This window comes from Ranitomeya imitator, chromosome 7, assembly GCF_032444005.1.
Source record: "Ranitomeya imitator isolate aRanImi1 chromosome 7, aRanImi1.pri, whole genome shotgun sequence".
Classification (NCBI taxonomy): Eukaryota; Metazoa; Chordata; class Amphibia; order Anura; family Dendrobatidae; genus Ranitomeya; species Ranitomeya imitator.
This window is the reverse complement of record NC_091288.1, coordinates 914,776-940,190: the sequence shown is the minus strand read 5'-3', so window position 1 is coordinate 940,190 and position 25,415 is coordinate 914,776. Positions and strand designations below refer to the sequence as shown.

Below are 25,415 nucleotides of genomic sequence, written 5' to 3'. Positions count from 1 at the left end.
TTGCCGATGCCTATGAGGCCAACCATAGATCGGAAGTGCGGAAGCCAGTCACCACCAGCTGGAGAGGGGGTAAACCTGCAACCAACGTGAGTGCCCCTGCCAGTCAACACACCAGAGGCCCTGTCCCCGTTGCCAACAGCATCAGACCTACCACCGACCCTTGCCAGTGTTTTTTCTGCAAGCGGACTGGTCATATCAGCGCCCACTGTCCAGAGAAGGAGAAGAACCCCCCAGCCAAAGCCCCAGGGCCTAATGCAGCAGTTTTTTGGTGGGTGGGGCCGTTGGGAGGGTGTATGACAATGTACAGCACGTCACAGTGGGGGACCATGTCGCTACAGGCCTCAAGGACACCGGGGCTGAACGAACCCTCATCCGACCCGAACTGGCGGCCCCTGAAGAAATCATTCCGGGAAAAACCCCGACTGTCACCGGAATTGGGGGCATCCGCTGTCCCCTGCCAATGGCCCGGGTGTATATAGATTGGGGTGCTGGGAGTGAGGTGAAGGAAGTGGGGTTGTCCGATAACTTGCCCACTGATGTTTTATTAGGGACTGATTTGGGGCGGATGGTCGCATACTATGTCCCTGACTCCCCTCCCCGATCGAATGATGATGATAGCAATGGGAAACTGCATGTGTTACCTGACAATGTATCCCAGGGTAATGATGTGTTTGATAATGATTTTTCAGAAAAGGCCGAGAGTAATATTGATGATGCTAATGATGAATATATGCATGTTTTACCTGATAACCATTTGTTTCCTAGGAATGATGTGTTCACAGGTGCCGGAGTGCTCAGCCGCATCACTCCGTGGGGTGGGATGGCTGAGGAACCTTTAACAGGAGCAAGTGATGGCGCTCAGGGAAATGGGGAGATGCATGGGAACCGTGAGGAAGATGATGCCGTGCAATTGACCAGTGCCGCAGAGGAAGGTAATTGGCCCATAAGTAGCACTGCTCCTGGAGTGTTGGGGGTGGTTGGGGAGGTAGCACTCATAGCAGCGCCGGCTGATGAGCCTGTGGAAATCCCCGGGGAGACAGCCTACGTAGCTGCTGTCACCCACAGTCAGAGCGCCCGGAACGCAGATAACGTTCTGCCTTCTGGACCCTCCTCCTCCTCTGGACCCTCCTCAGTCACAGGTGTGACTGAACCAGAGATGAACCCAAAGCAGCTCCCACAGAGGGTCCCAGTGGGGAAGGGACCCTGACATCACTTGTGGCTGCCCCAGAGGCTCTCTGTAAGAAAATGCAGGTGAAGCACCTGGTATCGAGTGCACATCACGCACAGACCAATGGCTTGTGTGAAAGCTTCAACGGTACCCCGAAACAGATGCTACGCATGCTGGTTGAGACCCAAGGGCGCGACTGGGAGTGGTACCTCCCACACCTGCTCCTCGCTTACAGAGAGGTTCCGCAGGCCACGACGGGGTTCTCCCCTTCGAGCTCCTGTACAGCAGGCGAGTCCGGGGACCCCTTGGGTTGGTAAGGGAATCCTGGGAAGAGGAGCCAAATCCTTCTGAAGTGTCCATATTGGAGTATGTCATGCGCTTCCGTGACAAAATGCAGACCTTGATGCAGTTGGTGCATGACAACATGACGCAGACTCAGGCTGATCAGAAGCACTGGTACCACCAGACCGCCCAGAAGTGGACCTACCACATGGGTCAAAAGATGTGGGTGCTGGTCCCCGTACCAACGGATAAGCTTCAGGCAACCTGGGAAGGCCCCTACGTTGTCCACCCACAGCTCAACCCAGTCACCTATGTGGTCACCCTTGACCATGCTCGGGGTAGGCGAAAGGCCTTTCATGTCAACATGATGAAGGCTCATCACGAAAGTGAACCTTACATCCTACCGGTCTGAAGCCTGCCCAAAGACAGGGAGGAAGACCCACTCCTGGACATGATGGCCCAAGCCAAGGCCGGTGGGTCCATTGAGGACGTGGAGGAAAGCGCCTCGCTAACTGAACCCCATGGTCACAGTTGCGGACCACGCTGGAACCCTTCCAGGTCGTGTTCTCCAACCGACCTGGAAGGACTGGATTAGTGGTCCACGAGTTGGACACCAGGAATCATGCCCCACTACGGCGAATACCCCATGAGATCTTACAGCTGGGGGTGATTCAACGGTCAAAGAGCACATGGGCCTCACCTGTAGCTCTCGTGCCCAAGAAAGATTGGACCACCCGGTTCTGCATGGACTACAGGGGGCTCAACGCCATCACTGCCTTTGACGCGCACCCAGTGCCACGCATCGAAGAGCTGCTTGAGAAGTTAGCTGGCGCAAAATATCTGACTATAATGGATCTGAGCCGAAGATACTGGCAGATTCCCCTGAGCCCCAAGGCGCAGGAGAAGTCTGCTTTTATCACACCCTTCGGACTGTACGGGTCCACGGTCATGCCCCTTGGCATGAAGAATGCCCCTGCCACTTTCCAGCGGATGGTCAACCACCTGCTTCAGGGACTGGAGAAGTACGCGGTGGCATACCTGGATGAAATTGCCATCTTCAGTTCCTCCTGTGGTGAACACCTGCAGCATCTTCAGGAGGTGCTCAGGCGAATTCACCAAGCAGGCCTGACCATCAAGCCGGGAAAGTGCCAGATCGGCATGAAAGAAGTTCACTACCTGGGGCACCGGGTAGGCGGGGGCACCATAAAGCCAGAGCCTGGGAAAGTGGATGCGATCGTGTCCTGGCCCACTCCCAGGACCAAGAAACAGGTGATGTCCATCCTGGGCACTACAGGGTACTATAGGCGCTTCGTACAGCACTATAGTAGCCTGGCAAAACTCTTGACGGACCTCACCAGGAAGAAGCTACCCCACATAGTCAACTGGACCGATGGCTGTGAGAGGGCCTTCCAGGCGTTGAAAACAGCCCTGTGCATCGCTCCTGTGTTGAATGCAGTCGTCAGCAGTCAACCATTCTTGGTGCAGACCGACGCCAGCGAGTTTGGCCTTGGTGCTGTGTTCAGCCAGGTCGACTCGAGGAACCACGAGCACCCCGTTTTGTACCTAAGCCAGGAGCTTCTGCCGAGGGAAGTGGCCTACTCCACCATCGAGAAGGAGTGCCTGGCCATAGTCTGGGCCCTGCAACGCTTGTAGCCCTACTTGTACGGTCGCCCCTTCACTGTGATGACCGACCACAACCCTCTGCGCTGGCTACATGCCATGTGTGGAACCAATGGAAGGTTGCTACGCTGGAGCCTTGCCCTCCAGCAGTATGACTTGACCATCGAGCACAAAACGGACAGGGAGCATGGCAATAAGGATGGGTTGTCCTGCCAGGGTGAACCTGCTGAGTTGCGCATGGAGAAGTACAGAGAGGTTCTGACTGCATAGCTCAGTCCAAAAGGGGGAGGTGTCACGATAATGTATGAAATGGCGTATGATTTTCCCTTGTTATCACACACGCTACATGTGTCCCCCCCTCTGACCCCCTGGCTCCTGTAACCCTACACTCTCTAATCACTTCCTCCTTTCCCCCTCCCATAGGAATGTCTTTGTCTCAAAACACATGGGCTGGCTGTATGTGGGGGACATATTACAGAAGCTGTAATGCGATGCCAATGTGTGATAGCAATATGATGGTTACATATTTGGAACGTGCTTCGACGGAGCTTCGCTACAGCGCCACTTGCTAAATTCTAGCTCCCAAGGAACCCAAGAAATGGATTTCTCCTGAACTAAGTGGAACAGCTAGCCCGAGTTTGGAATAATTAGAAAGCTAATTTCGATATAAGATGAGTGATGTGTGTGCCGTTACTCTGCTAGGTTCTCCAGGCAAGTTAGGAAAATGATAGGTTTTGCTAGCTCTGAGAAAAGGGGAGGGCGATGGTAACTCAACCCCCTTTAGTGATGTCACAGTCTACAAGTATAATTTACTGCCCGTCAGCCCAGCCTTCAGTCTTACCTGAGAAGCTATTTCACCAAAACCCTCTGATGCATTGGGATGTCTGGCTCCTCCCACCAACATGGTTAGCCTGGAATGATCTAAGCAACATGTGAGTGTTTATCTTCTTTAATTCCTGTTTTTTGCAATTGCTTGTACATACCTTAATTGTCTCATATTGTAATATCTATATATACCTTTTGTAAACACTGCCTACCTTTTTGGAATAAAATATAACATTTATTAGTTTGTCTTCTCCATGTTCTATAGGGAATGTTTACGTGCCTGAAGTTAATTATGCTACTAATTTGGGTTGGCTTCGAACCCCTCTATTGAGGAATCTGAGCTGGTGGCAGCGAAGTGTGTTCTGGGCTAGGTGGGTAAAGCTGGAGGACATTACTACAATACGGAGATCAGGATGGAGGATATTACTGCAATACGGGGTCAGGATGGAGGACATTACTACAATGTGGAGTTCAGGATGGAGGACATTACTACAATACGGGGGTCAGGATGGGGGACATTACTACAATACAGGGGTCAGGATGGGGGATATTACTGCAATACGGGGGTCAGGATGGATGACATTACTACAATACGGGGGTCAGGATGGGAGACATTACTACAATTCGGGGGTCAGGATGGATGACATTACTACAATACAGGGGTCAGGATGGGAGACATTACTACAATATGGGGGTCAGGATGGATGACATTACTACAATACGGGGGTCAGGATGGGGGACATTACTACAATACGGGGGTCAGGATGGGGGATATTACTGCAATACGGGGGTCAGGATGGATGACATTACTACAATACGGGGGTCAGGATGGGAGACATTACTACAATTCGGGGGTCAGGATGGATGACATTACTACAATACAGGGGTCAGGATGGGAGACATTACTACAATACGGGGGTCAGGATGGATGACATTACTACAATATGGGGGTCAGGATGGGAGACATTACTACAATTCGGGGGTCAGGATGGATGACATTACTACAATACAGGGGTCAGGATGGGAGACATTACTACAATATGGGGGTCAGGATGGGGGACATTACTACAATACGGGGGTCAGGATGGGGGACATTACTTTAATACGGAGGTCAGGATGGGGGACATTTTTATAGTACGGGGGTCAGGGAGAAGGTGGGACAGCATGGCACTTAGAGGGCAGGTCATTTAACGCCTGCTTTACACTTAATCTTAAAAAGACATGGGTTCACTAGCACATAATCCATGCCATCCACAAATCTTCACCCTTTGTCCCCAGTGATATGTATAATGGGGCGCACATTCTGGGGCTTTATAAGTCAGGGACAAAACCTGACAAAGATCAGAAGGTCATAGGAAATAGCGCACCCACAGCCACCCACAGTGGTGCACCCCACAACGCTGCACCGCACAGTGCTGCACTCAACAATGCTGCACCCCACAATGTTACACCCCACAGCGCTACACCCCACAGCGCTACACCCCACAATGCTGCACCCCACAATGTTACACCCCACAGCGCTGCACCCCACAGCACCCCACAATGTTACACCCCACAGTGCTGAACCCCACAATGTTACACCCCACAATGCTGCACCCCACAGTGCTGAACCCCACAATGTTACACCCCACAATGCTGCACCCCACAGCACTGCACTCAACAATGCTGCACCTCAGTTTTGCACCCCACGGTGCTGCACTCAACAAAGATGCACCCCACAATGCTGCACCCAACAACGCTGCACTCCGCAACGCAGCAACCCACAGAGCTACACTAAAGAATGTCGCACCCTACAGTGTTGCACTCCACAATGCTACACCCCACAGAGCTGCACCACTCCATGCTGCACCCCACAGAGCTGCACCACTCCATGCTGCACCCCACAATGCTACACCCCACAGAGCTGCACCACTCCATGCTGCACCCCACAGAGCTGCACCACTCCATGCTGCACCCCACAATGCTGCACCTCACAGAGCTGCACCACTCCATGCTGCACCCCACAGAGCTGCACCCCACAATGCTGCACCCCACAATGCTGCACCCTACAGAGCTGCACCACTCCATGCTGCACCCCACAGAGCTGCACCACTCCATGCTGCACCCCACAATGCTGCACCTCACAGAGCTGCACCACTCCATGCTGCACCCCACAGAGCTGCACCACTCCATGCTGCACCCCACAATGCTGCACCCTACAGTGTTGCACCCCACAATGCTGCACCCCAGAACCCTCCCCCTCACCTGCTTCACGTCATAGGCGAGGAGCACAAAGCGCTGGTCTGGAGACAGTGAGTATCCGGAGGCCTTGAAAGTCACCTACAAGAAATGTGGATATCAGAATCCTGGAAGATACAACGTGAAGGAAGGATGTGAAATGTCGGCCTTCCATGCTCTGTGTAGATTGTAAGCTCCTAGGGCGACAGCCTACCGAGGATCCATTTCACTTGGGGTCGTATCTGCGTCCTGTGAACATGTAAACCACAATGTTGTGACCATAAGGAGCTGCTGTGAAATGTCACCTGTGCACATGAAGCACTTGGCGCATGCACCCATCGTCACAGAGGGTCCCGCTTCTCTAAGTGTGCCATGCTATGCAGTACGGGGACTACCTGACGGTACGCCATTAGTATTACCTGACACATGGACCCGGCCTAGCTGATGGATGGTGACACAGACTATGGGTGGACATCTGGCAGGTTCTACCCACGGCCTCATCCCCAAGAACTCCATGGCCATTACAGCTGACACCTAAAGATTTCTGGGTGTCCTCCATCCTGATGATTGTTGCTCTATACTACAGGTCAGGTGTGAGGTCAGGACATTAGATTGCCAGCTCCTCGGGGCATAGACTGACCTGTGTACTGTGCTCTAGTCTGTGTTGGTGCTGTAGAAACAAAAGAAAGTAAATACTTACAAATGTGGAGTTTTCCAGAAGCGTGGTGGTGTCATTGGTTTCAGTGTTAAATTTGAAGACATAGCCATCCCTGTTTTTATATACAAGCTCGTGTTCTGAAAGACAAGAAGAAAGGGGCGCTGAAGAGTGGAGAGTGCAAGAAGACCCCAGACCTCAGCCGTGGCACTCACACGTGTCCCATCCATCACACGCAGGATCCATGGTGTGCCTCGCCACCTACGTGGCGTGCACCACTCATCACAAGTGGACTGCCCCACTCGTCACACGTTATGCCCTGGTCAACCATGATATGTTGTCTGCCCCACTCGTCACCTACATGGCCTGCACCACCAGCCACATGTGGTCTGCCCCACTCGTCACCCACGTGGATCACAGCAGCAGCCACATGTGGTCTGCCATAATCATCACCCACATGGATCACAGCACCCGTCACAAGTGGTCTTCCCTACTCGTCACCTACATGGCCTGCACCACCCGCCACATGTGGTTTGCCCTACTAGTCACCTACATGGATCACAACACCTGTCACATGTGGTCTGTCCCACTCGGCACACGTGAGCCGCAGCACCTTTCACATGTAGTTTGCCCTACGCGTCACCTACATGGTCTGCATCACCCTACTCGGCACACATGTGACCCACAGCACTTGGCACATATGTGGCCCACAGCACCTGTCACATGTAGTCTACCCTACTCGTCACCCATGTGGCTCGCACCACTCTTCACACATGGTCTGCCCACTCATCACCCATGTAGATCACAGCACCTGTCACATGTTTGCCCCACTCATTACCCATGTGGCTCGCACCACCTATCACACGTGGTCAGCCCCATTCTAACCTACGCAGCCTGCACCACCAGTTACATGTGGTCGGCCCCACTCATCACCCACGTGGCTCAAAACACCCATCACACATGATCTGCCCCAATCATCCCATATGTGGCGCAAACCACCAGTGACACATGGTTAGCCCCACTCTTCACCCATGTGACTCTCATCACCTGTCATACGTGATTTGACCTACTCGTAACAAGCGGCCTCCACCATCAATCGCAAGAGGTCCACTTGTATCCGCACGCAGTCTGCATCACCCGTCACACTTGATCTGCCCCACTCACCACCCACGCAGCCTAAACATATTGTTTTCACCACTGATTACACACATGGCCAGCACCACCTGTCACACATGCAGAGAGCACCATCTGTGACACTTGGTCTGTCACACTCATCAACCACATGGCTCACACCACCTGTCACATGTGGACTGCCCCAGTCGTCACCTAAGCACCCTGCACCACTGGTCACACGTCGTCTGTCCAACTCTTCACAAATGTCGCCTGCACACCCATCACATGTGGTCTGCCCCACTCATGATAGCAGACAGTACTGCCCGTGTGTGAGGAGTTGAGGCAGACCACATGTGATGAGTGGTGCGAGCGGAGAGTGTAAGAAGTAGGGCAGACCACGTATAACAGGAGAACAGTAAGGCTGGTGGCCCAAACCTCCTCACCTTTAGGAGTACTTTTGGGAGCAGGGACAGTTAGGGTCCCAGCCCCTGGGACAGTCCAGGGTCCCTTTCTCTTTTTACGTACAGTCATAGTGACACGGGCCACGAGTGTGATGAGTGGGGCAGACACATGTGGCCTGCAATACTCATCACTGATGGTCTTCCCACTTGTGCCCCACACACCCACCATATCTGCCACAATAGGGTGAATGTCACTCCCATCTGCACATGTAGGGTAAGTAACTGATCCAAAATACCTCCTTTCTTGTTGTTTATGGTGGCCAAGGTATCATAAGGATGTAGTTGACTTTGTGTCCTCATGTAGTGTCTGTGCATGTCCCAAGACCCCGCATATTCGTCTGTCTGGGGTTCTTTTACCATTAGCCATTGCTGACCGTCCATGGACTCATTTACCCATGGACTTCATTGTGGACCTTCCTTCGTCATCTGGTAAAACGGTTATCTTAGTTGTGGTGGAGAGATTTAATGAAATGGCGCACTTTATTGCTTTACCTGCTCTCCCTAACACAAAGACACTGGCTCAGGTGCTTGTCACTGAGATCGTGAAGCTTCACGGGTTTCCCTCCGATGTGGTGTTAGAGCGGGGGACCCAATTTGTATCTAAATTTTGGAGGGCGTTTTGTTCCCGGTTAGAGATACATCTATCCTTTTCTCAGGGTTGCACCCTCAAACTAATAGCCAAACTCAATGCTTAAACCAAAGTTTGGAGGCTTACCTCTGATGTTTTGTCAGATAACCAGGAGGATTGGTCTTCTTTTTTACCACTGGCTGAGTTTGCTTTAAACAATCGTCATAGTGAGACCACTGGTGAGTTGAAATTTTTTGGCACATATGCCATCCATCCACAATTCTATCCCTTCAGCAAACATGAGTGGTTGAGGGTTCCTGGGGAGGAACAATTTTGTTCTTCGCTCTCATCTGTGTGGGAAGGGGTTCAGAATAATTTAAAGATCGTGGGGAACAAATACAAACGTTGGGGCTGATGAGAAACGGTTGTCAGGTCCGGACCTGGGTATGAATGATGTAGTATGGCTGTCTGTGACTGGGTGTGTGACAGAGCAGGCAGCGACAGCAGGCCCATGAACAATCCAACAACTTTTATTGAGACTGGGAAATTATAACACCAAATGTAGATTCCTTAGAGTCTGCAAGGTGGCCACACAAAAGGGACAAATCCGGGGGTGGCACCCGGTAATCCAAAGCCAAGGAATATGGAACAACGAACTCTAGATATGGTCCTCAAATCCAGCTGGTTTGTAAGATCGGCGTCACACTAGGCGTATGAAAATACGGTCCGTTTTTTACAGCTGTAATACGCAGAAATGTTCCCAAAATAGTGATCCGTATGTCATCCGTAGGCAGGGTGTGGCAGCGTATTTTGCGCATGTCATCCTCCGTATGGCATCCGTACAGCGAGATTTTCTCGCCGGCTTGAAAAACAGACAAACATTGGATCCATGGGCTCAAATATTCATTAAAACATATATACAGTTATATATACTGTATATATATATATATATACACACACACACACACACTAGATGGTGGCCCGATTCTAACGCATCGGGTATTCTAGAATATGTATGTATTTTATTTATGAAGATTTTAGAATAATACATTGGATACACAGGATTCGGCCAGACTGTGCCTGTTGCTGATTGTTCGCGGCTGGCCACGTAGTATATAGCACAGCCACATAGTATATAGCACAGCCCACAGAGTATATAGCACAGCCCGCGTAGTATATTGCACAGCCCACGGAGTATATTGCACAGCCCACAGAGTATATAGCACAGCCCGCGTAGTATATTGCACAGCCCGCGTAGTATATTGCACAGCCCGCGTAGTATATTGCACAGCCCGCGTAGTATATAGCACAGCCCACGGAGTATATAGCACAGCCCACGGAGTACATAGCACAGCCCACGGAGTATATAGCACAGCCCACGGAGTATATAGCACAGCCCACGGAGTATATAGCACAGCCCACGGAGTATATGGCACAGCCCACAGAGTATATTGCACAGCCCACGGAGTATATTGCACAGCCCGCGGAGTATATTGCCCAGTCACATAGTATATTGGCCAGTCACGTAGTATATTGCCCAGTCACGCAGTATATTGCCCAGCCACGTAGTATATTGCCCAGTCACATAGTATATTGGCCAGTCACGTAGTATATTGCCCAGCCACATAGTATATTGCCCAGCCACGTAGTATATTGCCCAGCCACGTAGTATATTGCCCAGCCACGTAGTATATTGCCCAGCCACATAGTATATTGCCCAGCCACATAGTATACTGCCCAGCCACATAGTATATTGCCCAGCGACGGAGTATATTGCCCAGCCACATAGTATATTGCCCAGCCACATAGTATATTGCCCAGCCACATAGTATACTGCCCAGCCACATAGTATATTGCACAGCGACGGAGTATACAGCACAGAGCCATGTAGTATATAGACGTAAAATAAAAAGAGGAGAGGATGTGGTGCCAACATCTGAGGTTAATGCCATTGGAATGGGTATGGAGGAGGAGAGGATGTGGTGCCAACATCTGAGGTTAATGCCATTGGAATGGGTATGGTCCGGAGGAGAGGATGTGGTGCCAACATCTGAGGTTAATGCCATTGGAATGGGTATGGAGGAGGAGAGGATGTGGTGCCAACATCTGAGGTTAATGCCATTGGAATGGGTATGGAGGAGGAGAGGATGTGGTGCCAACATCTGAGGTTAATGCCATTGGAATGGGTATGGTCCGGAGGAGAGGATGTGGTGCCAACATCTGAGGTTAATGCCATTGGAATGGGTATGGAGGAGGAGAGGATGTGGTGCCAACATCTGAGGTTAATGCCATTGGAATGGGTATGGAGGAGGAGAGGATGTGGTGCCAACATCTGAGGTTAATGCCATTGGAATGGGTATGGACCGGAGGAGAGGATGTGGTGCCAACATCTGAGGTTAATGCCATTGGAATGGGTATGGAGGAGGAGAGGATGTGGTGCCAACATCTGAGGTTAATGCCATTGGAATGGGTATGGACCGGAGGAGAGGATGTGGTGCCAACATCTGAGGTTAATGCCATTGGAATGGGTATGGAGGAGGAGAGGATGTGGTGCCAACATCTGAGGTTAATGCCATTGGAATAGGTATGGACCGGAGGAGAGGATGTGGTGCCAACATCTGAGGTTAATGCCATTGGAATGGGTATGGACCGGAGGAGAGGATGTGGTGCCAACATCTGAGGTTAATGCCATTGGAATGGGTATGGAGGAGGAGAGGATGTGGTGCCAACATCTGAGGTTAATGCCATTGGAATGGGTATGGACCGGAGGAGAGGATGTGGTGCCAACATCTGAGGTTAATGCCATTGGAATGGGTATGGACCGGAGGAGAGGATGTGGTGCCAACATCTGAGGTTAATGCCATTGGAATGGGTATGGACCGGAGGAGAGGATGTGGTGCCAACATCTGAGGTTAATGCCATTGGAATGGGTATGGAGGAGGAGAGGATGTGGTGCCAACATCTGAGGTTAATGCCATTGGAAAGGGTATGGTCCGGAGGAGAGGATGTGGTGCCAACATCTGAGGTTAATGCCATTGGAATGGGTATGGACCGGAGGAGAGGATGTGGTGCCAACATCTGAGGTTAATGCCATTGGAATGGGTATGGACCGGAGGAGAGGATGTGGTGCCAACATCTGAGGTTAATGCCATTGGAATGGGTATGGACCGGAGGAGAGGATGTGGTGCCAACATCTGAAGTTAATGCCGGTAGGCTGATACGGTCCTTTCATTGGCCCCTCCGGATAAACCTGGCCCCGAGGGTCCTGTGGCCCCTTGTAGAAGGTGGGTACTGTCACGAGTGGATAACGTCCTCCTGGGAGATCTGGGGTTAGAAAGTCGCTATGTATTGTGAATCGCAGGTCTTCCATTGAGCCTGGGGATTTGTGCTTCATATTAAATTGATTTTGTTTCCTTTGGTGCTGAAGAGGTTAATGACCCTTTCTATGCCAGTTAGAAACTTGCAGCTCCATCTCACAGCTGTTCCTGACCTGGTGATTTCCTCTCCCAATAAAATCTGGACAGACCTTCTCTTCGGCCTGTGAAAGTCCCTGGAGACGTTGTGCGGAGTTGGAGGTCGTTGTTGTTGCTGGATATTGTTGCTGTTGTTTTTTGGGTGTATGCTTTCCTCATTGACCTATTCCTATTAGGTCTGTACATTGCTGCTCTTCCTGATATCCCTCTCTACCTTTGGTGAGTGTTTTGTATGTTAGTTGCTTGTTGTTATCCCTGTTTGCCTTAGGCATTTATACACTAGAATTTCTGCTCCGGGCCTCCTAGGGCGGGTACACAGGGCAGCAGTGAGGCTGGCCCAAACCTCCTCACCTTGGGCACACATGGCGGATCTTACTGTGGAATATTCTGCGCAGATTCTGCATTTCTTGGCAGAAAACGCAGGTCAGAATCTGAGCCTTTTTTTGGTCTGTGCACACGTTGCAGATTTTTGTGCGGATTTCTTCCCCCTGTGGATTTCTATTATGGAATGGGTGCAGAAGCGGATTCCGTGCGGAATTTTCCGCACCACTAGTACAACAATTTTTTTTTGCCAGTGATTTACATTGTACTGTAAGTCACTTCTGCAGCTGCAGATCTGCAGGAAATCTGCAACGTGTGCACATACCCTTAGGCGTGCCTTTGGGAGAATGGAAAGTTCAGGTCTCAGCCCTAGGGACGGTACAGGGCCCTTTAAATATTCACAAACAGTCCCAGCGTGACAACGTGTGAATGGCGGTGCGGGCCATGAGTGACGAGCGGGGTACACCACATGTGGCCCACAATACTAAACACACAGTCTGCCCACCCATCTGCCACTCTAGGGTATATGTCACTTATCTGCACATGTGGGGTAATTTCGGATTTTCATCAGTGAGTGGAGGCTCCACGCTCACGGGGCTCCATGGACGCACTTTGCCTTCACATAACTTCACAATGTTCAGGTTTATATATATAAATGGCCGGCGCGGTCCTGCAGAAGGAGCAGCCTCTGACTGTGGGTCATATATAGCAGACGCCAATAGAGTACTGTCAGTGCCCAGCCCCCCTCGCACCACTCCCCTTGGTGATGCACTAATTGGGATGCCCCAGCCGGCCAATGGTTCTTAAAGGGGAAGGTTCCTACGGCCACACCTACGGGGGTAAATCCAGGTGTCTGGGCCAGTAAATTCCTCTTTCTCCTGCCGGACGCGTGGAGGCCGCATAGTAACGGCGGAGGCAAGCGTAGATGCCACACGTCCTCCCAACCCTCCTCTAGCAACTCCCTTCACCATTCTCACTACCCCTCTAAAAGGCGTCCCTCCCGTTACCAACGCAGGCACAGCTCACATAGGAGCTGCCGCAGATCAGGATGGCTGTCATCAGCCACATCTGAAGGGTCCGACACGTCGCAGAGTCCAGATGGGCGATATCGGACTCACGACAAACATCCTAAGTCACATGCACCCTCCACGGCTATCAGCCGGGGAGACCCATCCCCCAGGGCTTCCAGCCACGTCAGCTACCATGTATTCACACCATCACATGGTTGTAATCAGGCCCGAGCGTACAACAGTCCGTCATGCGCTCCAACGTTGGCCAACAGCCAGGAATACGCCTCTCAAGCTTCCCTGGTGGCCAGTCCATCGCTGTAGCGGGAGCCAGAGTTTCCCCGTCCTGTGACATCACCCCGTTAACATCAGCGGGAGCCGGTTCCCTCCAGGATCGGGGTACACTCCTCCAGAGACACAGCGGTGAGTGTTCCAAGGGTAGCGAGGAAATGTTACGCTACGGGGTAACTTAAAGGAAATGGCGCGACTAATTCTACACCTAACGCAACCGAGCGGTACAGCGGAAAACAATACAACAATACAGTCAGCGAGTTTACACAAAGACGCGTTTTTCTGAGGGATCATCCCGCTAGGCGCTCATATAGACCAGGAGACTAGACAAAAAATATGGAACAATGATTATATTGACATATGGTCGTTATTATCAGTCGACCAACAAATGGTAGATAAAGCTAACGAACGGGGATATGAGAGGAATAGATCAAGAATATTAACCATGAATAATTGGCTCCAGGCCTTCGCAGTATTAGGCTGTATTATGGGCCAGAAACATCCGGAACGCTGCTCCAAAATGTTTATATATCAGGACATGATATATAGTTCGTACAAGTCACACGGCGGTTCAGCCTGGCGACGGTACGACGAGGAGTTGCGCAGGCGTCTGGCCCTACAGCCCGATCTAGGCTGGGGGTGAAAGCGACAGACGTGTGGTTGCATCTGATGCTGTTGCAGATGCAGCCCCCCTATTCAGCCATGACCACTAATTACTCCGCAGCCGCAGGTCAGAACTCAGTTGTTGCATGAAAACCCGGGGCCTGCTGGTTATTCAATGAGGGAAACTGCCGTTTCCACTCACTATGCAAATTCAGACGCAACGGCTCAGCTTGCGGGGGACACCCAGCGTCAAGGTGCATTGGCAGTCATACAAAGGGCCTACTAGGCAGAACCCCAGTGAGCGTAAGCGCGATGGGCCCCTGGCTAGACCTCTCCCCCAATAAAAAAGCGGCACAGCAACTACAATCTGGCTTTACGGACGTTTTTTTTTATCCCATTCAAGTTTACAAGAACGCCAACCCAATCTGATAACCTAAAATCTGCTCGTGAATTCCCCAAAATTCTAAAACAAAAAATACAATAAGAGGTTGAATTAGGTAGAATAGCAGGCCCCTTTCAGTCGCTGCCCTTCAAAAATATCAAAATATCGCCATTAGGCATTATTCCAAAAAAGGAACCCGGTAAATATTGTCTAATCCATCATCTGTCACACCCAATGGGCGAATCGGATAATGATGCTATATCCCCAGAAGAAGCTTCTGTCACACACGTGTCTTTCGATAACGCGGTAGAATTAGTCCGGGCAGCTGGACCCAGCGCCCTGTTAGCCAAATCCGACATAGAATCGGCATTCCGTTTACTACCCGTGCACCCCGAATGTTTCCACCTCCTGGGATGCAAAGTGGACCAGCACTATTATTTCGATATGAGCTTACCAATGGGATGTTCCATTTCATGACACTATTTTGAGCTATTCAGTACCTTCTTGGACTGGGTAATTTGGTACGAAACGGGTAGCAATTCCCTGATTCACTACCTCAACGATTTTTTGTTTGTTGGCCCCAGAAATTCTAAACTCTGCTCCTTCCTACTAGAGTAAATTCCTACTGGTAATTTTAGTAAAAGAATCCACACCATCCACAAACAGATAGATGGTGAGGGAACGCTTAGCTAATTTACATGAATTTACATCTTCTGGTCCAGATGAATTACATCCTAGGATAATAATAATAATAATCTTTATTTTTATATAGCGCTAACATATTCCGCAGCGCTTTACAGGTTGCACACATTATCATCACTGTCCCTGTTGGGGCTCACAATCTAAATTCACTATCAGTATGTCTTTGGAATGTGGGAGGAAACCAGAGAACCCGGAGGAAACCCACGCAAACACGGAGAGAACATACAAACTCTTTGCACTGATAGAGTTAGCAGAGGAAATTGCAGAACTGCTAGCCAGAATCTTTGAACATTTTTGGAGAACAGGAGAAGTCCCAGAAGATTGGAGATGGGCAAATGTTGTCCCTATCTTCAAAAAGAGGAAGGTGGTGGGCCCAGGGCACTATAGGCCAGTGAGCCTTACTTCTGTAGCAGGAAAGATCTTTGAAAAAATTATTAAACAGCATGTATGGAAGTAGTTGCATAAGAATACAGTAATTAACAAGAGCCAGCATGGGTTTAAACCAAACAAGTCATGCCAGACTAACATAATTTCCTTCTATGATGGAATCACAGACTGGGTGGATCAGGGAGGTGCGGTAGATATGGTATATCTCGACTTCAGCAAAGCATTTGATAGAGTATCTCATAATATTCTTTTTGATAAAAATGACCAAGTATGGGATTTGCAAGGCTACGATTAGGTGGATTCATAACAGGCTCAGTGATCATACTCAAAGAGTGGTAATAAATGGTTGCACATCCAGTTGGAATAATGTCTCAAGTGGGGTACCACAAGGCTCTGTCCAGGACCCAGTGTTGTTAAACATCTTTATCAATGATTTAGGTGAAGGAATTGAGGCTAAATTGATTAAATTTGCTGATGACACAAAGCTAGAAGGGATAGCTAAAACTAGTGAAGAAAGAGAATTCTAAAAGATCTAAACAAATTGGAACTGTGAGCAGAAACTAACAGATTGTTTTTTAACAGGGAGAAATGCAAAGTCCTACAGCTGGGCAAGAAAAATGAGAAAAGCATTTACAAAACGGAAGGAATAGGGCTAAGCAACAGCACGTGTGAAAAAGACTTGGGTATACTAATAGATCACAGACTGAACATGAGTCAACAGTGTGATGGAGCAGAAAAAAAGGGCAAATGCAATTCTGGGATGTATTAACAGAAGCATAGAGTCTAGATCATGTGAAGTCACTATTGCCCTCTACTCCTCCTTGGTTCAGGCCTTATCTGGAATACAGTTTCCAGTTTTGGGCACCACATTTTGACAAAAACATGAACAAACTGGAGCAAGTTGAGAGAAGAGTGACCAGAATGGTGAGTGGTCTGCAAATAATGTCCTATGAGGAAAGGTTAGAGGATTTGAGAATTTTTAGCTTGCAAAAAAGACTGAGAGGAGATTTAATATCTGTCTACAAATATCTTGAGGGCTGTCACAATGTAGCAGGATCTGCTTTCTTCTCATTTCCACAAGGAAACAAAAGAAGCAATGGAATAAAACTGAATGGGAGGAGACAGATTAAATAATATAAAAAAAAATTGGAAATTAATTATGATCAACGAGTGGAACAGGCTGTCAGGAGAGGTAGTGAGTTCTCTTTCAATGGAAGTCTAGAGGCTGGAGACACGTGTCTGAGATGATTTAGTGAATCCTGCATTGAGCAGTGGGTTGGACCAGGTGACCCAAGAGGTCTCTTCCAACTCAACCATTCTACAATTCTATGATAAACCTGCTACTCCTAAGACAGGGTTGTACCTTTTCTATCGTCCCACACTCAATTTGCATATTATAAGCTCCCAGAGCTTGGTCAAACCAGTGTGACCCCCCTGGCCAGTGACCCTAGTGGTACGACTCCACAAGTCTGAGCCATGCTCCCAATGAATGTCAAGCATGCACTGTTTTAGACCAAAGCCCCTTCATGCCATGCCCTGCCTTCAAGCGCCATCCCTGAGACAACCCACATGGATGCAGAACTTAATCAGTCAAGGAGGGTAGCTCACCTCAACCCCAGCTGCTCACCTGCAGAGCTCACCCAGATTGATACTAACAGACCTCACATGCCAGTCTTGGGAGCCCGGTACTGTAGAGTCCCAGGAGGGTGCGTGGCATCCCTGAAATCCTAGTGAAATGCTGGCTGTGATGAGTAGGCCTTCTCCTGTTGGTGGCAGTATTTAGAGGACCTGTGTGGAGTTACGTGGGGTCAGTGGGTGCTCTCGTCCGCTGGCCCGAGACCGTATGGACCAGGGCTCATCTAACTGAATGTCTGCTCTCTTTTCCCATGGGCATAATACTACTCAGACAACACAGGGTGAGGGTAAAACAGTGTAGCAATACTTTATGGAACCACAGAACAGACAATAACATGTAGAACAGTCCCAGCAAAATACCCAAGATGGTGAAAATGCACAGAGTCTCACACTTCTGCTGACTTGCCGGGATTAGAGCAGCTGTGACTTCGGGGCTTCAAGGGCTGAGTACCCCATCAGTGGCCCCCTGCTTTTAGCAGGCACCCACAGAGAGAAGGAAGCTGACCGAGAGCAGCGAGGTATGGAGCCAGGTGACCTGATGGTCTCACCCTGGATTCTGAGGGTTCAGCGATGGTCAATAGAGCAGATTTGAGTTCTTCCTCCTGGGCCCGTGGTCCCCTAAGCTGACATCCTGTAGAATGTTCCTAGCTGTGGGCTTGTAGAGTCTCTGATTCCCCTTGCAGAACGATAGAAATTCCTTTTTATACCCACATCTGTGGATCAGATCATCATCCACAGCTCAGGGGTGAAGTGGGATGAGTGTAACTTATTAGTTGAGTATTTAATCAATCTGCAGGTTTGTTCTTCTCTGTCTTGCAGGTCAACAATCCAGTGTTTCAAGAAGGAGAAAAAAGCGCAATAGGGTCTTATCCCACAGACTAATGGTAGTATAATAAAACTGCTCACCTTGTTGAGGAGAAACACACGCTCACATTGTCGGCTGCTGCAGATCCACGGGACGGTAACCGGCCATATATAAGAGTGTATTGGAGGTGTGGATATGTTCTGCGCTGCCGCAACAATATAATTTAAAGACTTGATGAGGTAGTAATGGTGGTTTATTCAATGACCCCTTCTTCAGGACAGCCACACAAGAACTAAAGTAACAGTATGCTTACACTCCTCAATGAAATACATGGGGAATTTCTAAAACCGGCGCCAAACATACATGTGACACCTGATAGCAAAGTTCAAAAATAACAGACAATACAGATAAGTTTAACTACATTGAATTGGACCAGTTATTGAAAATATAATTCCTTATTAATAATTGCAGATCTATTACAGGCAAATAATCAGAAAAACAGAGAAAAAGGGGTTCCTGACGGAAAAAAAGAATGAAGATCTGGCGAGAACCCTACAAGCAATGGATTCATGCACCATATCTAACCCCGCGGTATTTGTACCTACCAGGCAGTCAGTTACAGTTGTATAGAAATGAACACTACGATCAGAAATCTATATATATATATATACTGTATGTATATATGTATATATATAGTACAGACCAAAAGTTTGGACACACCTTCTCATTTAAGGATTTTTCTGTATTTTCATGACTCTTTGGATTTGGGAACTGCGTACCCTCAAGCCGAGGGGTTTAAAGGAAACTTTGAGTTTTGCTCCTTTTCTGTGATTGGTCGTTCTTAATATGGTTGTCTATTGGTTTCATGGTTTTTAATATTTTATTGTATTTTATATGATTTTAATGTATTCATGCCGTATTTCAGCTACCAGTTATTTTCTCTTCCTTCTGAGTTGTGGAGACTTCTGGCCACAATAAGAAGATTGGTGCTTCAGAGATTGAAACCATCACTATATTTGCACTTTTATGTGTTTTGTACGTCTTCTATATTCATCCACGCTGAGGATTATGTGTAATATATATATGTAATGTGTCTTTTATGTGACACTTATATGTATAAGTCTATGTGTATGTAATTAATATTATAAATGGTCATGTGGTAGAGCACGCTGTATATGTAATATTAATGATGACCTTGTATTCACGTCATGTCTAGATTGTATATGTCATACCAATAATTGTTTTTTGGGGGCACTTTGTGCATTAATTGTTTATTTTCTATTTTGTATGCGTATTTGCACATGTTTAACAAAGCAATATGGGTTTTGTTAGGACCATATTCTACAATCAGTGGTTTACCTACATACCAGTATGGAATGAGCAGCTAGTATTTGGTACGCTGAAATCTTGTTGCGCTCCGTCGATTGCCTCCTCCTGTGCGCGTCCCTCGCTGTGGTGCCGGGCGTTGTTATCGGCGTCTCTCTCGGATGGTGGGCTCATGCAATCGCTCTATGGGCGGTCTCGTGGATGTTGTCGTCTGATGACGCCGGTGATGTCGCGGGGGCATCCCGGCGATGGACAGCGCATGTGCCGCTAAAGGTGGCGGCTCTATGACGCGGCGGATCTGCCACTATTCTATTGGATTACAGCACTATATAACATGAGTCTGGATCTGATGATGCCACTCCCCCGGAAGAAGGCACACGCAGCCGAAACGCGCGTTGGGGTCTTGGCACCATCAGACCAGAGGTAAATGATACTATATAAATAGGATACTATGTATAACTACTATGCCGATTGTTCTCTGACCTATAGGTGGTAACCTTGGATGTCTATGCCGCTGTATGGCAAGAGATATCAATCATCCACCGGGTTAATCTTTACTCTGGCATTAGGTGGTATAAGTTTGTGATACAATTGTCTTTGTCTGTGGTGTTTTTGTGTTTATTCGTACCGTTACCATTGATAGTGTTTATGACTTTTTACATTATTACTAATAAAATTTATAAAATGTTTTGGTATTGAAGTTCTATGGGGCACAGTTTATTATAGGTTTATATGACTCTGAAAATTGTACATTCACACTGAAGGCATCAAAACTACGAATTAACACATGTGGAATTATATACTTAACAAAAAAATGTGAAACAACTGAAATTATGTCTTATATTCTAGGTTCTTCAGAGTAGCCACCTTTTGCTTTGATGACTGCTTTGCAGACTCTTGGCATTCTCTTGATGCTCTTCAAGAGGTAGTCACCGGGAATGGTCTTCCAACAATCTTGAAGGAGTTCCCATGATGCTTAGCACTTGTTGGCCCTTTTGCCTTCACTCTGCGGTCCAGCTCACCCCAAACCATCTGGATTGGGTTCAGGTCTGGTGACTGTGGAGGCCAGGTCATCTGGTGTAGCCCCCCATCACTCTCCTTCTTGGTGAAATAGCCCTTACACAGCCTGGAGGTGTTTGGGGTCATTGTCCTGTTGAAAAATAAATGATGGTCCAACTAACGCAAACCGGATGGAATAGCATGCCGCTGCAAGATGCTGTGGTAGCCATGCTGGTTCAGTATGTCTTCAATTTTGAATAAATCCCCAACAGTGTCACCAGCAAAGCCCCCCCACCCCATCACACCTCCTCCTCCATGCTTCACGGTGGGAACCAGGCATGTAGAGTCCATCCGTTCACCTTTTCTGCATCACACAAAGACACGGTGGTTGGAACCAAAGATCTCAAATTTGGACCCATTAGACCAAAGCACAGATTTCCACAGGTCTAATGTCCATTCCTTGTGTTCTTTAGCCCAAACAAGTCTCTTCTGCTTGTTGCCTGTCCTTAGCAGTGGTTTCCTAGCAGCTATTTTACCATGAAGGCCTGCTGCACAAAGTCTCCTCTTAACAGTTGTTGTAGAGATGTGTCTGCTGCTAGAACTCTGTGTGGCATTGACCTGGTCTCTAATATCTGAGCTGCTGTTAACCTGCGATTTCTGAGGCTGGTGACTCGGATAAACTTATCCTCAGAAGCAGAGGTGACTCTTGGTCTTCCTTTCCTGGAGCGGTCCTCATGTGAGCCAGTTTCTTTGTAGTGTTTGATGGTTTTTGCCACTGCACTTAGGGACACTTTCAAAGTTTTCCCAATTTTTTGGACTGACTGACCTTCATTTCTTAAAGTAATGATGGCCACTCGTTTTTCTTTACTTAGAATTTGTATTATGGCAAGAAAAAAACAGCTAACAGTCTATTCAGTAGGACTATCTGCTGTGTATCCACCAGACTTCTGCTCAACACAACTGATGGTCCCAACCCCATTTATAAGGCAAGAAATCCCACTTATTAACCCTGACAGGGCACACCTGTGAAGTGAAAACCATCCCTGGTGACTACCTCTTGAAGCTCATCAAGAGAATGCCAAGAGTGTGCAACACAGTCATCAAAGCAAAAGGTCGTTACTTTGAAGAACCTAGAATATAAGACATATTTTCAGTTGTTTCACACTTTTTTGCTAAGTATATAATTCCACATGTGTTAATTCATAGTTTTGATGCCTTCAGTGTGAATGTACAATTTTCATAGTCATGAAAATACAGAACAATCTTTAAATGAGAAGGTGTGTCCAAACTTTTGGTCTGTACTGATTATATAAAAGGAAAGTGTTTAATATTATTTCTTAGTAACCAATTAACTGTAAATATTTAAAAATTAATAAAAAATGTTTAATAAAGAGAGTTTTTGTTGTCCAACAAAGGTTTAAAAAATGTTTCTTTTTCCTTCTCATATTATTTAAAAAAAAAAAAATCAAGAAAAATTACTAATATCCTTCAAAATCGTTATTAAAAGAGGGTATAAATATTTGACTTTTAGGAAATTCCAGTTACATTGGGATCATGTCACATAGTAAAATATATATAAAATATAACACAATTTAAGGAAGAGCCTAGAAAGAATCAGAGAGGAGCCGCTGATTCCGGGTAAACGGGAGCGAACGCAGTTACAATGAAGCCCGAGTGTCGCATCATTCAGGTCCGTAAAGAGCGGAATTACTCACCAATAGATATACTCTCTGGAGGAATTACTCACCAATAGATATACTATCTGGAGGAATTACTCACCAATAGATATACTCTCTGGAGGAATCACTCACCAATAGATATACTCTCTGGAGGAATCACTCACCAATAGATATACTCTCTGGAGGAATCACTCACCAATAGATATACTCTCTAGAGGAATTACTCACCAATAGATATACTCTCTGGAGGAATCACTCACCAATAGATATACTCTCTGGAGGAATCACTCACCAATAGATATACTCTCTGGAGGAATTACTCACCAATAGATATACTCTCTGGAGGAATCACTCACCAATAGATATACTCTCTGGAGGAATCACTCACCAATAGATATACTATCTGGAGGAATTACTCACCAATAGATATACTCTCTGGAGGAATTACTCACCAATAGATATACTCTCTGGAGGAATTACTCACCAATAGATATACTCTCTGGAGGAATCACTCACCAATAGATATACTCTCTGGAGGAATCACTCACCGATAGATATACTCTCTGGAGGAATCACTCACCAATAGATATACTCTCTGGAGGAATCACTCACCAATAGATATACTCTCTGGAGGAATTACTCACCAATAGATATACTCTCTGGAGGAATTACTCACCAATAGATATACTCTCTGGAGGAATCACTCACCGATAGATATACTCTCTGGAGGAATCACTCACCAATAGATATACTCTCTGGAGGAATCATTCACCAATAGATATACTCTCTGGAGGAATCACTCACCGATAGATATACTCTCTGGAGGAATTACTCACCAATAGATATACTCTCTGGAGGAATTACTCACCAATAGATATACTCTCTGGAGGAATCACTCACCGATAGATATACTCTCTGGAGGAATTACTCACCAATATACTCTCTGGAGGAATTACTCACCAATAGATATACTCTCTGGAGGAATCACTCACCGATAGATATACTATCTGGAGGAATTACTCATCAATAGATATACTCTCTGGAGGAATCACTCACCAATAGATATACTCTCTGGAGGAATCACTCACCGATAGATATACTCTCTGGAGGAATCACTCACCAATAGATATACTCTCTGGAGGAATTACTCACCAATAGAAATACTCTCTGGAGGAATCACTCACCGATAGATATACTCTCTGGAGGAATCACTCACCGATAGATATACTCTCTGGAGGAATTACTCACCGATAGATATACTCTCTGGAGGAATTACTCACCTATAGATATACTCTCTGGAGGAATCACTCACCGATAGATATACTCTCTGGAGGAATCACTCACCGATAGATATACTCTCTGGAGGAATTACTCACCAATAGATATACTCTCTGGAGGAATCACTCACCAATAGATATACTCTCTGGAGGAATTACTCACCAATAGATGTACTCTCTGGAGGAATCACTCACCAATAGATATACTCTCTGGAGGAATCACTCACCGATAGATATACTCTCTGGAGGAATCACTCACCAATAGACATACTCTCTGGAGGAATCACTCACCGATAGATATACTCTCTGGAGGAATCACTCACCGATAGATATACTCTCTGGAGGAATCACTCACCCATAGATATACTCTCTGGAGGAATTACTCACCAATAGATATACTGTCTGGAGGAATCACTCACCAATAGATATACTCTCTGGAGGAATTACTCACCGATAGATATACTCTCTGGAGGAATCACTCACCGATAGATATACTCTCTGGAGGAATCACTCACCAATAGATATACTCTCTGGAGGAATTACTCACCAATAGATATACTCTCTGGAGGAATTACTCACCAATAGATATACTCTCTGGAGGAATCACTCACCGATAGATATACTCTCTGGAGGAATCACTCACCAATAGATATACTCTCTGGAGGAATCACTCACCAATAGATATACTCTCTGGAGGAATTACTCACCAATAGATATACTCTCTGGAGGAATTACTCACCAATAGATATACTCTCTGGAGGAATCACTTACCAATAGATATACTCTCTGGAGGAATCACTCACCAATAGATATACTCTCTGGAGGAATCACTCACCAATAGATATACTCTCTGGAGGAATGACTCACCGATAGATATACTCTCTGGAGGAATTACTCACCAATAGATATACTCTCTGGAGGAATCACTCACCAATAGATATACTCTCTGGAGGAATTACTCACCAATAGATATACTCTCTGGAGGAATCACTCACCAATAGATATACTCTCTGGAGGAATTACTCACCAATAGATATACTCTCTGGAGGAATCACTCACCGATAGATATACTCTCTGGAGGAATCACTCACCAATAGATATATAATCTCTGGAGGAATCACTCACCAATAGATATACTCTCTGGAGGAATTACTCACCAATAGATATACTCTCTGGAGGAATCACTCACCAATAGATATACTCTCTGGAGGAATCACTTACCAATAGATATACTCTCTGGAGGAATCACTCACCAATAGATATACTCTCTGGAGGAATCACTCACCGATAGATATACTCTCTGGAGGAATCACTCACCAATAGATATACTCTCTGGAGGAATCACTCACCGATAGATATACTCTCTGGAGGAATCACTCACCGATAGATATACTCTCTGGAGGAATCACTCACCAATAGATATACTCTCTGGAGGAATTACTCACCAATAGATATACTCTCTGGAGGAATCACTCACCAATAGATATACTCTCTGGAGGAATTACTCACCGATAGATATACTCTCTGGAGGAATCACTCACCGATAGATATACTCTCTGGATGAATCACTCACCGATAGATATACTCTCTGGAGGAATCACTCACCAATAGATATACTC

General features: G+C 47.2%; 1 protein-coding gene across 1 annotated transcript in view; it reads right to left on the bottom strand.

Annotated features, from left to right (window-relative positions):
- The window catches only part of DPP10 (dipeptidyl peptidase like 10), a 634,899-nt gene that overhangs the window by 442,676 nt on the left and 166,808 nt on the right, over positions 1 to 25,415 (bottom strand). The window contains exons 4-5 of the mRNA XM_069732554.1: positions 6,813 to 6,907; positions 6,140 to 6,214 (exon numbers count right to left, since the gene is read on the bottom strand). Of these exons, the coding sequence (XP_069588655.1) occupies positions 6,140 to 6,214; positions 6,813 to 6,907 (170 nt within the window). The remainder of the gene's footprint in view (positions 1 to 6,139; positions 6,215 to 6,812; positions 6,908 to 25,415) is intronic.